The sequence below is a fragment of the Tachyglossus aculeatus genome, chromosome X4, assembly GCF_015852505.1.
Source record: "Tachyglossus aculeatus isolate mTacAcu1 chromosome X4, mTacAcu1.pri, whole genome shotgun sequence".
In the NCBI taxonomy this organism is placed as follows: Eukaryota; Metazoa; Chordata; class Mammalia; order Monotremata; family Tachyglossidae; genus Tachyglossus; species Tachyglossus aculeatus.
This window is the reverse complement of record NC_052098.1, coordinates 10,950,391-10,964,641: the sequence shown is the minus strand read 5'-3', so window position 1 is coordinate 10,964,641 and position 14,251 is coordinate 10,950,391. Positions and strand designations below refer to the sequence as shown.

The following is a 14,251-nucleotide window of genomic DNA, read 5'->3' as shown; positions in this document are numbered from 1 at the left end:
GGCTCACAGTCTAAAAGATGTGATTTTAATAAGGCTTTGAAGGTGGGGAGAGTGATCATCTGTTGGATATGAAGGGAGAGGGAGTTCCAGGCCAGAGGCAGGATGTGGGCAAAGGGTCAGAGATAAGATAGATGAGATGGAAGAAAAGTGAGTAGGTTGGCTTTAGAGGAGTGAAGCGAGAGTGCTGGGTTGTAGTAGGAAATCAGTGAAGTGAGATAGGAGGGGGCAAGGTGATTGAGGGCTTTAAAGCCAATGGTAAAACAAATTTCTGTTTGATGTGGAGGTGGATGGGCAACCACTGGAGGTTCTTGAGGAGTGCAGAAATGTCAACAGAATGGTTTTGAAGAAAAGTGATATGGGCAGCAGAGAGAAATATGGACTGAAGTGGGGAGAGAAGTGAGGAGAGGCAGGGAGATCAACAAGGAGGCTGATGCATTAATCAAGGCGGGATAGGATAAACGCTTGGATTAACATGGTACCATTCTGGATGGGATGGAAAGGGAGGATTTTAGCAATGTTGTGAACATTGAACCGACAGGATTTGGTGACAGATTGACTATGTGGGTTGAAAGAGAGAGATGAGTCAAGGATAATGCCTGAGCTTGGGAGGAAATGAGACTAGACCAATGAAGCACGTATCAACCTAAATTAACCTTTGCCTGTCACTGTAGCCTCCACTTGAGCTGAAATTGGTCATTCTTTTAAAGGAACTACACCTACTTTCAGTGTTGGCTCTTTCTTCCAGGCACACTTGAAGAAAATTGGGGTTTTGGTGAGCCAGGCCCCCCAAATCTGGCCAGTTCAGAGCTTTGGAATGAGTTGTGCCAGGGCAACCTGGTTGTTTAATCACAAAGGAACTGTTAATTCCAACAGAGTAATTTACTGAGTTGGCTAGGATTAGGCCCAAGGAAAAGCAAAGCTGATGAATCCATCCCCCTGGCTGAACATGGACAGAAGCCCCAGTGGGTTCTTTCTCCTGCTACCTGCCACCAGTCCAATCAAGAGAGAGTGAGTGAACCAGAGCACTTCAGCATGGCCACTCCATCGACTTGTTTTTGAATATCTTTGGTTTCATGAAAATGTATTTGGCTCTAGCTTTTAAGGCAAATGTAATCAGGCTATTCTGCATCAATTTGCAGCTAAGTCATTAAAATGTTGTTTTGAAAGACCTGTTGAGCATCCAAGAGAAAGAAAAATTGAGTCCTTTAGAATGAGTTGAACTTTGCCAAAGAAAAATCTAATTGAACTCCTTGGTTTGGTGGGAGAGTCTGAGTCCCTTAAAGTTTGCTAATTACTGTTATTCATTAGAGCCCAAACAACTCCTAATTCTATTTGCATTCAGAGAGGCAGCTCTGGACACATCAGTGTCTCGTTTTGACAAATGCACAGTAATAACATAACAATGAACAGTAATAATAGCTTGTCAGAGTAGAGTTCTGGGTGCAATATCTCTCCACCTAGTCAGTTGATCAGTCAATGATGAAGTTTCTGTAGTTGCCAGGGCTGCTGGCCAGATATCGACTCTGCAGTCCACCCGGGGTATTTTTCACTTTATTATCACCTCCGCCACCCCCTCCAGGAATAAAATTTCTCTCACTGCAACTGATTACTTAGGGGTTCTCAGCCTAGGTCAAATATTTTCTTGAAGGATCCCCCACTTGGAGGTTTATAAAGGCCTGAATGCACATGCTTTCACTCAGGGGAAATAAATGGGTTGGGCTCTTTCAGGCTTAGATTTTGACCTCTGTGATTGGGGTGTCTTCCAGGCCTCACAAATGACCTGCAACCATGCACAACAATTAGACGGCAACCACTCAGAGAGGACGACATGCTTGAGAGTGAAAAGATAACATGTATGTAGGCCAGGTCCAGCGGGAAGGGTAGAGTGGATTGTTGGGAAGGGGGAAGCAGGTGGTTTTTAGGGGGTTGCCTTTTCCAACACCCTCCTTCTTGGCAAGCTGGAAATGCTGCCTGCTGCTCTTCTCCCCACTCATCACCATCATCATTATCAATGGTGTGCAGAGCCCTGCACTAAGCACTTGAGGGCGTACACTACTACAGAGTTGGTATACATGTTCCCTGCCCACAGTGAGCCTGTAGTCAGGAGTGGGAGATAGACAGCAATACAAATAATTCCCAATCTACAATTTATAGATATGTACATAAATGCTGTGGGTTGAGAGTGGGGTAAATATCAGCTGCCCAAAAATCACAGATCCAGATGCACAGATGACACAGAAGGGAGCCGGAGCCGGAGGAAAGAGGGTTCAGTCGGGAAAAGCCTCTTGGAGTAGCCATGACTTTAATAAGGCTTTGAAGGTGCAGGGGATTAAAAATCGGGAATATATGGAGGGAAAGGGACTTCCAGGCTAGGGGGAGGACGTGGCTGGCAGTGAGATAGATGAGATGAGACCGGCTCCCAGTGAGTAAGCTTGGCGCTAGAGGAGCAAATGTGCTGTCTGGGTTGTAGTAAGTAGGAGATCAGTGCGGTAAGGTAGGAGGGCATGAGCCGACTGAGTGTCTTAAAACTGATGGTTAGGACTTCTTGTTTGATGTGGAGGTGGATGGGCAACCTCTGGAGGTTCTTGAGGAACAGGGAGACATGGACTGAACGTTTTTTGTTGATGAATGATCCATTTAGCAGAGTGAAGTAAGGACTGGAGTGGGGAGAGACAGGTGGCAGGGAGTCAGCAAGGAGGCAGAGGCAGTAGTCAAGGTGGGTTAGGATAAGTGCTTGGATCAGCAAGGTAGCAGTTTGGATGGAGAGAGAAGGGCTGCTTTTAGCAATGTTGTGAAGGTTGAACCAACAGGATTTGGTGATGGTTTGAATATGTGGGTTGAATGAGAGAGCTGAGTCGAGAACAACAGGGAGAATAATGGTATTGTCTCCAGTGACGGGAAAGACAGGGGGAGGACTGGGTTTGGGTGGGAAGATTCTGTTCTGGACATGTTTGGTTTTAGGTGTCAACAGGACATCCAGATAGAGATGTCCTGAAAAGCAGGAGGGAATGTGAGACTGTAGAGAAGGAGAGAAGTCAGGCCAGAGATGGAGATTTGGGAATCGTTCGCATAGAGCTGGTAGTTGAAGCCCTTCCAATGGTGTGAGTACTTGGTAGCTCCAGGTTTGGCGGGGAAAGACTTCCAAGAGCAAATCCACCTCTATTCTCATAATCCTGCTCTTTAAACTATCCTTTCCCCAGATCAAGCCCAGGGCCTGTATCCACTATTCTCCAGATCCATCTGTGAGCTCATCTGAGGTAGCTCACTGGCTGGGCAGAGGCAGGGGTGATTGATCTACAGGCTCCCCTTCACCTACCTCCCAGGCTATGCATATGCTGTGAAGTAAGGCCCAGACAGGGATACCTCTTCATAATCAGCCAATCAGTTCACTTTACCATGTATCATTAGCATGACAAGGCAGGTATTTTTCCTGGACTCTTAGGCCCAGAGCCTCCTGATTGACAGGCAGGGAAGAAAAGCGGAAATGGAGAAATGTCTGGGATCTGAGTTAATATTGGCCACACTGATGTCTTGGTTCCTGGAGGGTGGGGAGGGATTCTCGGGTGGCACCAGTAATAATAATAATGATGGCATTTGTTAAGCACTTACTATGTGCGAAGCACTGTTCTGGAATGGGCCAGGGCTGTTCCTGCAAGTGATTACTTAATGCCTAATGGTTTGAGCCATGCAGCCACAGGTCACAAAATATGCTATATACTAACTTTCATTGATTCCTTCCAAAAATTTACTGGCCCCATCCCCAACAGCAATGCTGATCTACTCAGCACAGAGTGAAAGGGAATGGTGGCAATTATATAGTGAATTTGATCACTGTAAGCTGCCAATCTGGATAACCCAATTCATTGAGTGATTTTCTTTTGAGGCTGATTTGCTCCTGTTGGACTTTCCATACAATCAAAATGATCAGAGAAGTGCCAACTACCCCTTTGGCTGTGAAGACCCCAAATCAGCTGGTAGTTTCTGTACTTCTGAAAACAGTGGAAATTGACACCTGCAAGCTTGTGATTGTTCTCCTTTACATTCAGACCAGTTTTTGAGTTCTGCCAGTAGTAAAATTCAAGGCAATATGCAAAGTACTGGAATGTTTCCTGGGTTTCATTAGAGACTTGACAATATAGTGAACTTGCAGGCTGTTTCTGGGCTGTTTGTTGCTATAGCAGGTGGGCACTTAAATGAACAGTTTCAGAGTTTTCTCATTTTGCCACGTTATTTACCATTTCCATGTATTATTTACTAGCTCTGGGTTCGTAGTTACTCCGCCCCATCATGCTGGATATTTTGTAGGTGAGTATGATTATGCCCATTTTATAGAAGAGGTGGCTTTGAGGGTCACTTGCCTAAGGGTAGACAGCAGTACAAGAGATTGTTGTAAATTTTGGATGCCTGGTTGAGTGCTTTTTCCAGTGGACCGTGCTTCTCCTTTAAAAACAACTTAAAGGTCTTGAAGTATCCTAATTTGGTGTGAGTGCTGCAACACTGCAATGGGAATGAAGGTTTGAAGAGGTAATCTCAACGTGCTACTTCTGCCCAACTGACAATAGTCACCTGCTCAATTTGAATTCTTCTTCGTGAACCTAATCCTAATGAAAATACTATATCTGTGTCTCCTTTCAGCCCTCCTATACTGAATTTGATATCAGTGGCAATGTCCTGGGACTGATCTTCAACCAAGGCATGATCTGGTAGGTAAGAGACCCACAGTCTGATAGATGACGGCAAACATCAGAGGTGGAATAGTAGTAACAGTAATAATGATGATGATAGTAATAATAATAATTGTGATATTTAGTAAGCACTTACTATGTGCCAAGCCCTGAACTTAGCAATGGGATAATATAATCAAGTTGGTCATGGTTCCTGTCCCACAGGGGGCTCAGTCTAAGATGGAGGGAGAATAGCTATTATTCCTCCTTGTACAGCTGATGAAACTGAGCCCAGAGAAGTGAGATGACTTGTCCAAAGTCACACAGCAGGCAAGTGGCAGATCCAGGATTAGAACCTAGGTCCTCTGACTCCTGGACCCGTGCTCTTTCCACTAGGCCATGCTCCTCAGCATAGCCACGTAACAGGCCCCCACCTTGGGGAATGAACTAGGGCTTACTAAGCCAAAGCTGGAGACAGTGCATGTCCCCAACAGGCTCTCAGGGGAAATACAGAGTCTGATGGGTGGTTTCCTACAGAGTGCGAGTTAGCCCCTTCCTCTGCAGGAGGGCTGCTGGAAGTCTTTGCTTTCTCTAGAAACCAAGAGTAAACTGCCGCAGTCCACCTCCCTTCTCCTCTGCCGTGTTAGTGGACCACTTGCAATTGGAATGTTCAGGGGCTTCAGTCAGAATAATTATACAGTACCTTGAGTTGGAATAGTGTTTTTTCCTGGTTAGTTTTCCAAAGTGCTTTCCCATCAGTTTTCTTGAAATGATTATATGTAGGAGCGTGGTTTCCTTTGTGAAAGATTCAAATCTTCTAGCATATATGGGTGAACTGTGAAAAGGAGATCCTACCCTGTATTTTTCCCTTGCCAAGATATCAGGCTTCGACCCCTGTTCTCTCAGCTCCCACGGCACTAACAGGTACTAAAAATCAGGATCTGTAAAGACTGGACTGTTTCCAGACAGGATCTTCACTGATGCTTCCAATCAAATTAATTAACCTGTCCCTGTCCCTTAGTTTTCTAACCTATTGGGAACTGGAGTTTGTGACTTGCCCTATTGGAGGGAAACTCATGCGTCCTACCTGTTATGCCCAGAAAAGAGTCCCACTGATAAATTCTTCATGGCCTTTTGCCCAGGTCTCAATCAGAGAGGAAATGAAGGGGGCTTTATGGGATTTCATGTGGAGGTGGTCCACCACTGGTGAGGGAACATCCATGAGGGATTTGGAGCCCCTCAGGATGTCTTATTGCTCTGCTGAGTTCCTCGTCTCATGGAAGAGAGTGATGCACCCTGCTGTTTCAATAATGAAAAACCACCATTTCATGCTCCAGTTTAAAAGTTGCCCAGCTTTTACAGAAGGTGTCACATAAATCCGTAAGTCCTGATTGCAGCCATTTGTGCAGACATATGTTGTGTGTCTACAGGGTATTTCGGACTTAAGACAACAGATTGGCCTAAAAATCAGTTTTTATTGTCAGGGGAGCTATTATAATAAGAATCCTGATTGGTTGCTCTCAGTGTTAACCAAACTAGTTCATTCACTATTCTTCAAATGGAATAAATGGGGCAAAGGCCATTCGATACTGTCTCATGGGCATACGCTATTAAAATCTTTCACAGCTTCCTCCACTATCACACACTCATTCGGGAAGCTTGGGGAAATCCTCCTGCTTGCTAGTGGGTGGTGGAAGTGAACGATGAGTCGGAATGAGGATTTGAGACACTATTTGAGACAGTACCTTTTGACATGTCCTTGAAGTCTGGAAACAAAATGTCTGATTCACAGGACAGAGGACCAGATTATTTCCTTAGATTCTCCATTCTAACTAGTAGGAGTCAATGGGATTGAATTTTGGAATACCTTAGGCTGTGGCCTGTACTATTCCTGTGCAGTAACCCTGCTGATTTACTGCATGGAGATATTTGGGTGGAATTTGAGTTTGCTAAGCGAAAAGACAAAAGGGTTAAGGAACTGTATTATCAGTTAAGCTTGCTTGGAGGAGAAAGTAATAATTGACTTTCTTATGAAGGAGGTGAAGATTTAAGAGAATACCTTTTGTTGATTCAGTTACTTGATGCTACTGAAACTTGGGGTTTAAACCTAGTGCTGGTTACTAGGTTATGATGATAAAGATGGCTTTAGAGTAATCCTTGTGAGTTACTTCATTAATGGCACCCAGTATCACTATGACATTGGTTAACATTAACCTAGTGGGGAGAGGTAAGGATAAAATGAGGTGATATCAATTGATAGTATTGATTGATACTGCACTAAGCGCTTGGGAGAGGGCAGTGGAGTTAGTAGACACGATCCCTGCCCTCAAGGAGCTTATAATCTAGGTGGGGAGATAGATACTAAAATCATATCCAGGAAGGAGGAAGCAATAGTGTACAAAAATATGGGCATAAATACAACAAGGGGATTTGAGTACCCAAGTGCTTAGGTCAGGCAGAAGTGCTAAAGTGGCAGTTGGTGGTGGATTTTCATTCATTCATTCAATCGTATTTATTGAGCACTTACTGTGTGCAGAGCACTGTACTAAGCACTTGGGAAGTACAAGTTGGCAACATATAGAGACGGTCCCTACCCAACAGCAGGCTCACAGTCTAGAAGGGGGAGACAGACAACAAAACAAAACATATTAACGAAATGTAAGATTGATCAGAGAAGGCCTCCTGGAGGAGAAATTATTTCAGAAGGGCTTTGAAGATGACGAGAGCAATGGTCTTCTGGGTGTTAATGGGGTGAGAGTTCCAGGCAGAAGGGAAGGTATGAGCAAGAGACTGGGGAGAAATGAGAAAGTGAGAAATGATAAAATGAGAAATCTTCATTACCCCTAGATGAGCAAATAGGAGACCAACCCTCAGAGAAGGTTAATTTAGCCAGGCTGGTTTAGGAAGGCACTGGGAGAACTAGGATCAAAGGAATGACTTATTCCCCGATATTGAGTTGAGTCTACAATTCCTTTGTTAATAAAAATCATGGTATTTGTTAAGTGCTTGCATGTACCCAGCACCGTACTAAGCAAGCACTGGGGTCTTGTCTTGTCTTATGCCGTCGATGCTATGGACACATCTCTCCCAGAATGCCCCACCTCCATCTGCAATCATTCTGCTAGTGTAACCATAGAGTTTTCTTGGTCAAAATATGGAATTGATGTACCATTGCCTCCTTCCATGCAGTAAGCTTGAGTCTCCGCCCTTGACTCTCTCCCATGCTGCTGCTGCCCAGCACAGGGGAGTTTTGACTTGTCGCAGATTGCCTTACACTTGCTAACCACTGCCCAAGCTAGGAATGGAATGGATATGCTTCTGCTTGACTCTCCCTCCCATAGTCAAGACTGGTAGACTACTGGAAACTCAGATGCGACCCTGAGAGGGGAAGCGCTGGGGTAGATACAAGATAATCAGGTCCCACATGAGGATCATGGTCTAAGTAGGAGGAAGAACAGGCATTGAATCCCCATTCTGCAGATTAGGGAACTGAGGCACAGATAAATTAACTGACTTGCTCAGGGCCATACAGCAGGTACGTGACAGAACTGGAATTAGAACCCAGCTCCTCCTTTGCTAATAGCACAAATTAGCTTCTTGATTTTTCCACTTTAATCATGAAATTTAGGGATTTGGAAATTTTCAATTATGGACATTAGAGAAACAGAGGCACAATCATATTGTATTATGCACCTAATATATGTTACATGAGCATACGACCCTACAGGTCCTGACTTAATTCCTGCATCCAACCCAGGATTTTTCAGTCACTTTTAAACCTACTCAAACCTGTCTGTCTGGTCTACAGTTCTATAGCCTCACTGATTGAAGAGCCATTTTAATGGCTCCTCTGGGTTTCTTTGATGTTCTTGTTCATATTCAGTCGCACAGCAGGAGATGGGTTTTCTGCCAGTTCCAATATAATAAATTCAGCTTTGCCAGTGGATATTTCAAGAGGATGTTGGGAGATGAGGTTTGTAGCTAAAAATGGTTCAGGCACCTTCTCGCCCAATGCAGTCCATGCTGTGGGCACTCAAAAAAGACTCGTTGGATTACTGACTATTGACGGGGAGGGATGTGGACTTTCGGGGAATGCAGTGGGTTAAAGAGAGAGGAAAAGCTTCTATCTCTTTAGAAGGAAATTCAGTAGAAGAAATAGCAACATCTGAAGAACTATGTTATTCTGGGATGGTTTTCTCTGTAGCAGTGCCGCGATGTCTGTGAATGGGGGAAGGGGAAAACACACGGTAGCTGTTCGGTAAATGTCAGCAGACCAGGCAGAATTCATTCATTCATTCAATCACATTTATTGAGCACTTACTGTGTGCAGAACACTCCACTGAGTGCTTGGAAAGCACTCAATTCGGCAACAGAGACAATCCATACCCAACAGGTTAAAACATCTAGATGAGGAAATGATTGGTGGGGGAGTGGAGGTTGCTTTAAACAAGCTGTCCTACCCATACCAGGACCTCACAGCTCTTCCAAATTGCCAGCTTAAGTCTCCGGGACTCTGACCTGCCCCTGCCCACCCAGACAGATTTGGGCCCAGAAACGGAAAATACTAAGACTGTCCTGTAAGAAAAAAAAAATCACTACCGCAACACTAACCCTCATGGATTTACTTTTCTCATTCTAAAGGTTCATTATCCTCAACAATGCTGAAATCTAATTTGTTGGCACCTACAGCTGTGCCATCGACAGAGCCTGACCTATTCTAAATGGTCCATGTTTGGAAGAGTTGTTTTAAAAGTAAGGTTAGAATTTAGACAGGAAACGTTTAGATTCTCAGAAGGGGGACAAGGGAGAGCATAAACTGAAATAAACAAACCCCTAGCGTTTTAACTCACAAACTCATAAAACTACCCATAAATGATCACCAAAACACATCATAATGGATACATGTACTTCATTATAATCTGTCACTAAATCACCATAGCAATGTGAAATACAGAGATAAATATTAGTGTTGGAGAAATGAGGTTTTTTGTTTGCATTTGAAAGGCCAAAATTAAGTACTCATCACAAGAATAAATATACTAAAGGTGCAATTTATTCAGGAGAATGGATGGATGATTTTAATGGTTCAAGTAGAAAATATCTGTAGTCTATGATTTAAAATACTGGGTCTATCGACTATAATGAATATGACAATGAAGGAAAGAAAGTGAAAGACATTTTAAGTGCTAGCAAAAAGAGCAAGTAAAATTGTTGATGCCAATGTAGATGACTAGATCCCTATTTTAGACTTAAAACGCTTTTCCCACAGTTGGAAAGGGGAGAATGAAATCAACTTTGTTCTGTTTTGATGCAGACACACGATGGAAAGAATTGAGCAGAACTCTTCTGTGTCTCATTTCTAGGATGGGATCTTTTTATGCTCCCGGCCTCCCAGCTATCAACATATTACGTCTCCATACCTCCATGTATTTCCAGGGCTGGGCTGTGATGTGTTGCAATGTTCCTGAGGCAAGAGTCTTTAAAGCCTCCAGATCAAATAATTTCTACCTGGCCATGCTACTCTTCATCCTCTTCCTATCCACGATGCCTGTGCTGTACATGATTGTCTCCATTCCGCCATCTTTCGACTGCGGCCCATTCAGGTCTCCTACTTACTGTTCTCTCGGTGGAGGATGGAAATAGTGGCTAAGAGTTGCACCCTTTTTTCAAACAGTAATGTGGCTTGTCCACCCTAGGGAAACAATCCCTTGGAGTGGCATCTGGGCTGATGGCAAGGCAAGGGGGAAGGAGTGAGTGGTGGGGTGGGTGGGAGGAGGAGAGAAGGAGTGGAGAGCAAAGCCTGAGGAAGGTCTCTTCCGATGGTGACCACGATGTTTCTGGGGGTGGGCTCCGAGGTGAAGCTAGTGGTGGAGGCCCCCTCATGGAATGTGGCACCTCCAGGGACTTTCCATGGTGAGCACTCACTAGGCTTGCTCCATATAGTGGAGTAGCTGAAACAGCTTGACAACGATAAATTAATATAGGAAGACAAACTTGACTGTTCCAGACACCATAAGTAGGTAGTGTAATCTTCTCTGAGACCGGGGTTTCTGGAAACCATACTGACAGAGCAAATTGACTGGCACTGTGGGTGTTGTGCTGTCATTGACTAATGCTCCGATGGGCGTGATGGAAGCCATGAGTAACTGTACATTCCTGTGTAGCGAGATGATTATTCATCTGGGAGGGTGCCCTTGAGGTGTAACCTCTTCCCAATGAAGGCAGGGGAGGAAGGTGAGGGAGGAGATGGAGGAGGGAGCTGAGTTGAGGTAACCCGAGAGATAGAAATGCTGTGATGGCTGCACAACTGAGCCCACGGACTGACCCAAGTCTTCAAAAAAAAAAAAAGGCAGATGTTTCCTTTGCCTACCTGTATGCCATGAGACCATTTGCCATTCTGAATGGAGCTTCCAGTAAGGAAAATGATACAAATGAAACGCTAGACCACTTGAAGAGAAAAAAAAAGAGCTAGAACATTGTGTGAGTTGATGATATCGAAGCAGGTGATGCCAAATCATGGTTTTCATTTCTCAATTGGGCCGCCATAAATAATATAGACAGTGACATCTGGAGACTGAATATGAAATTGCAATCTTAGAAGAGGAGTTTTGAAAAGCTAAAGTGCCTTTGGAGGGCTGTTCCCCCAGTATATTTTCTAATGGACAAGCCCTTCTTCAGTTTCTGAGGTTAGGATTTCCTCAGCTAGCTAGCAACTCATCCAGGACATTGGTTGTCATGATGAGCTGAGCCTCCATTTGGCTTTGCAAATGAAAGATGCTCCTCCCCCCCGTCTTATATAACCTTCAATGAAATGATCTGCCCTCTCCCTCTTTTCACATAACATTGTATCTAGTTGAAGAGGGCTGGATAACCCCTTGAAGAAGCACTCCCCACCCCCAAACCCAAGCCCCCCTCTCATACTGTTGGAGTTGAGGGTATGGCCTACTTTTGGACATGTCTGGACTGCTGAACCATGGCATACTACACAAACTCTTGTCCTTGTCCAGAATCCTGTCCATCTTCTCCATATCAAAAAGACAGTCCTTACCATTGACTTTAAGGCACCCACTCACTTCTCTCCCTCCTACCCTAACTTTGCTCATCTCCCACTCTACCACAACCTACATACTTTGCTTCTCTAATACCAACCTATTTACTGTACCTAGATCTTGTCTCTCTCTCAGGAACTCCCCAGCCTGAAACTCCTTCTCCCTTCATATCTGTCAGACCACAACTTCCCAATTTTCAATGCCCTACTAAAATCACATCTCCTCCAAGAAGCCTTCCCTGACTAACCTCTCATTTCCCCAGCTTTTTTGCCATCCCCTTCTGCATGTGCTTGGGCCTGTACCCCTCAAGCACTTTGTCACTCACCTCATCCCCAGCCCCACAGCATTTATCAGTCAATCAATGGTATTTATTGAGCACCTGCTGTGTGCAGAGCACTGTAGGTACTTATCTTTACACTCTGATGCTTCCCTCTCTATCTGTAATTTGTTTTAATGTTGGCCTCCCCCTCTAGACTGTAAGCTTCTTGTGGCCAGGGAATGTGTCTACCAAGTCTGTTGAATTGTACTCTCCCAAGTGCTTAGTATAGTGCTCTGCACAAGGTGAGCCCTCGAAAAATACCATTGATTGATTGATTGATTAGTTAATTGGCAACCTTGGTCTCACTTGAATGGTAATGTAAGAAGGAATTGAATGGCCCCCCTTAGGGTCTGAAAGAGTTGGTGTGCCTCCTAAATTGCCTGAAGCCCTTGGGAGAATCTGGCTCAATGACTAGGAAACAGTAGAGGAAATGCAGAGATGGTTATGCATTTAGTGAGCTGAGAAGCTCTTAGGATACAGGAACACTCTTCCTCCAGGCAGGAGGTGGCAAAGGAGAAGTCTGGGCTCCCAGCAGAGGCCAGATTCATTCAGTCAAATTCATTGAGCACTTACTGTGTGCAGAGCACTGTACTAAGCGCTTGGGAAGTGCAAGGTGGCAACATATAGAGACGGTCCCTACCCAACAGTGGACTCACAGGCCAGATGATGCAGAGGTACGCAGATGACATCTCGAGGTGAGAAGAGAGAAATATGGCCCATAAAATAGAGTGGAGTAGGTCCAGTCAGAAGGGAACACTGCAGATTGGTGAGCAAAACCCATATGTAAATGTGCGTTCTGAACCAACCGGGAGCGGCAGGCCAAGGTTTCATCTGATTAGATGGGGTAAGTGATAACTCTCCTGGCCCATCTGAAGGAACTTCGATTGACAGGAGGAGAGCAGTTTTGAATTGAGAGCTGTAGGTCATGCAGATTTAATGGGTGAGAATGCTTGGAAACTCTTTTAAAAGCACAAAGCAAAGGAGCAGGCCACACTTGAACCCAATCGCCTTGAAGCATTCAAAAGAACTGAGGCAAATATCTCTTTCAGTTCTAATTGCTTTTCATCATAAAGTCAATATGAAAACCACAGAAAACAATAAGCTGACCTAATGGGAGGTACTCTATAAATGCTGAGTAGAACAGGCAGAAAAAAAGTTGGCTCTTTCGCCTTTAAAGCCTTGAGTCTCCAGTTTGTGGGTTGTCATGGCCCTAGGATTTTCCATTCCTCCTCCCCACAGTGGATGCTCCTCTTGGGTCCTCAGGCTCCCCCTTCTGAATCAATCAATCAGTCGTATTTATTGAGCGATTACTGTGTGCCGAGCACTGTACTAAGCGCTTGGGAAGTACAAGTTGGCAACATATAGAGACAGTCCCTACCCAGCAGTGGGCTCACAGTCTAAAAAGGGGGAGAAAGAGAACAAAACCAAACATACCAACAAAATAAAATAAATAGAATAGATATGTACAAGTAAAATAAATAAATAAATAAATAGAGTAATAAATATGTACAAACATATATACAGGTGCTGTGGGGAAGGGAAGGAGGTAAGATGGGGGGGACGGAGAGGGGGACGGAGGGGGAGGGGGGGTTCTGCCTTCAAATGCCCTAGCAAATGCTCCATCAAATGATAGAGAGGGAGGGGCAACAGGGCTAGGATGGGGGGAGAGGTACTGCTCCCGGCTCCCCTGGTGGCTTCTCCCTGATGACTCCCTCCCTTAGGGGAGAGACAGGTCATTAAAGGTCAGAAACTCCTGGGTGCATATAATAATAATAATAATAATAATAATAATAATAATAATAATGGCACTTGTTAAGCACTTACTATGTGCAAAGCACTGTTCTAAGCACTGGGGAGGATACAAGGTGATCAAGTTGTCCCACGTGGGGCTCACAGTCTTAATCCCCATTTTACAAATGACATACCTGAGGCACAGAGAAGTCAAGTGACTGGCCCACCTATAACTATCTATCTATCTATCTATCTATCTATCTATCTATCTATCTATCTATATGTAGAACTCTATATAGAACTGCCTAGATCAACCAGCCAACACCTTTGCTGTGCTAATAAAGAGGCTGAGGCCATCTGGACACTTGTTGATCTAAAATAAGAGTTCCAGAGGGGGAATGCATGGCAGAGTCAGGAAGTGTGCACTTAGTAATCCTAACTGTGGATCTGTGAAGCCCTTACTATGTGCCAAGAACTGTGCTCAGCAC

General features: G+C 44.5%; 1 protein-coding gene across 1 annotated transcript in view; it reads left to right on the top strand.

Moving 5' to 3' along the window:
- TMC1 (transmembrane channel like 1) overlaps nt 1-14,251 on the top strand; it is a 354,777-nt gene that overhangs the window by 328,517 nt on the left and 12,009 nt on the right. The window contains exons 18-19 of the mRNA XM_038769999.1: nt 4,636-4,703; nt 10,028-10,267. Coding sequence (XP_038625927.1) covers nt 4,636-4,703; nt 10,028-10,267 — 308 coding nt within the window. The remainder of the gene's footprint in view (nt 1-4,635; nt 4,704-10,027; nt 10,268-14,251) is intronic.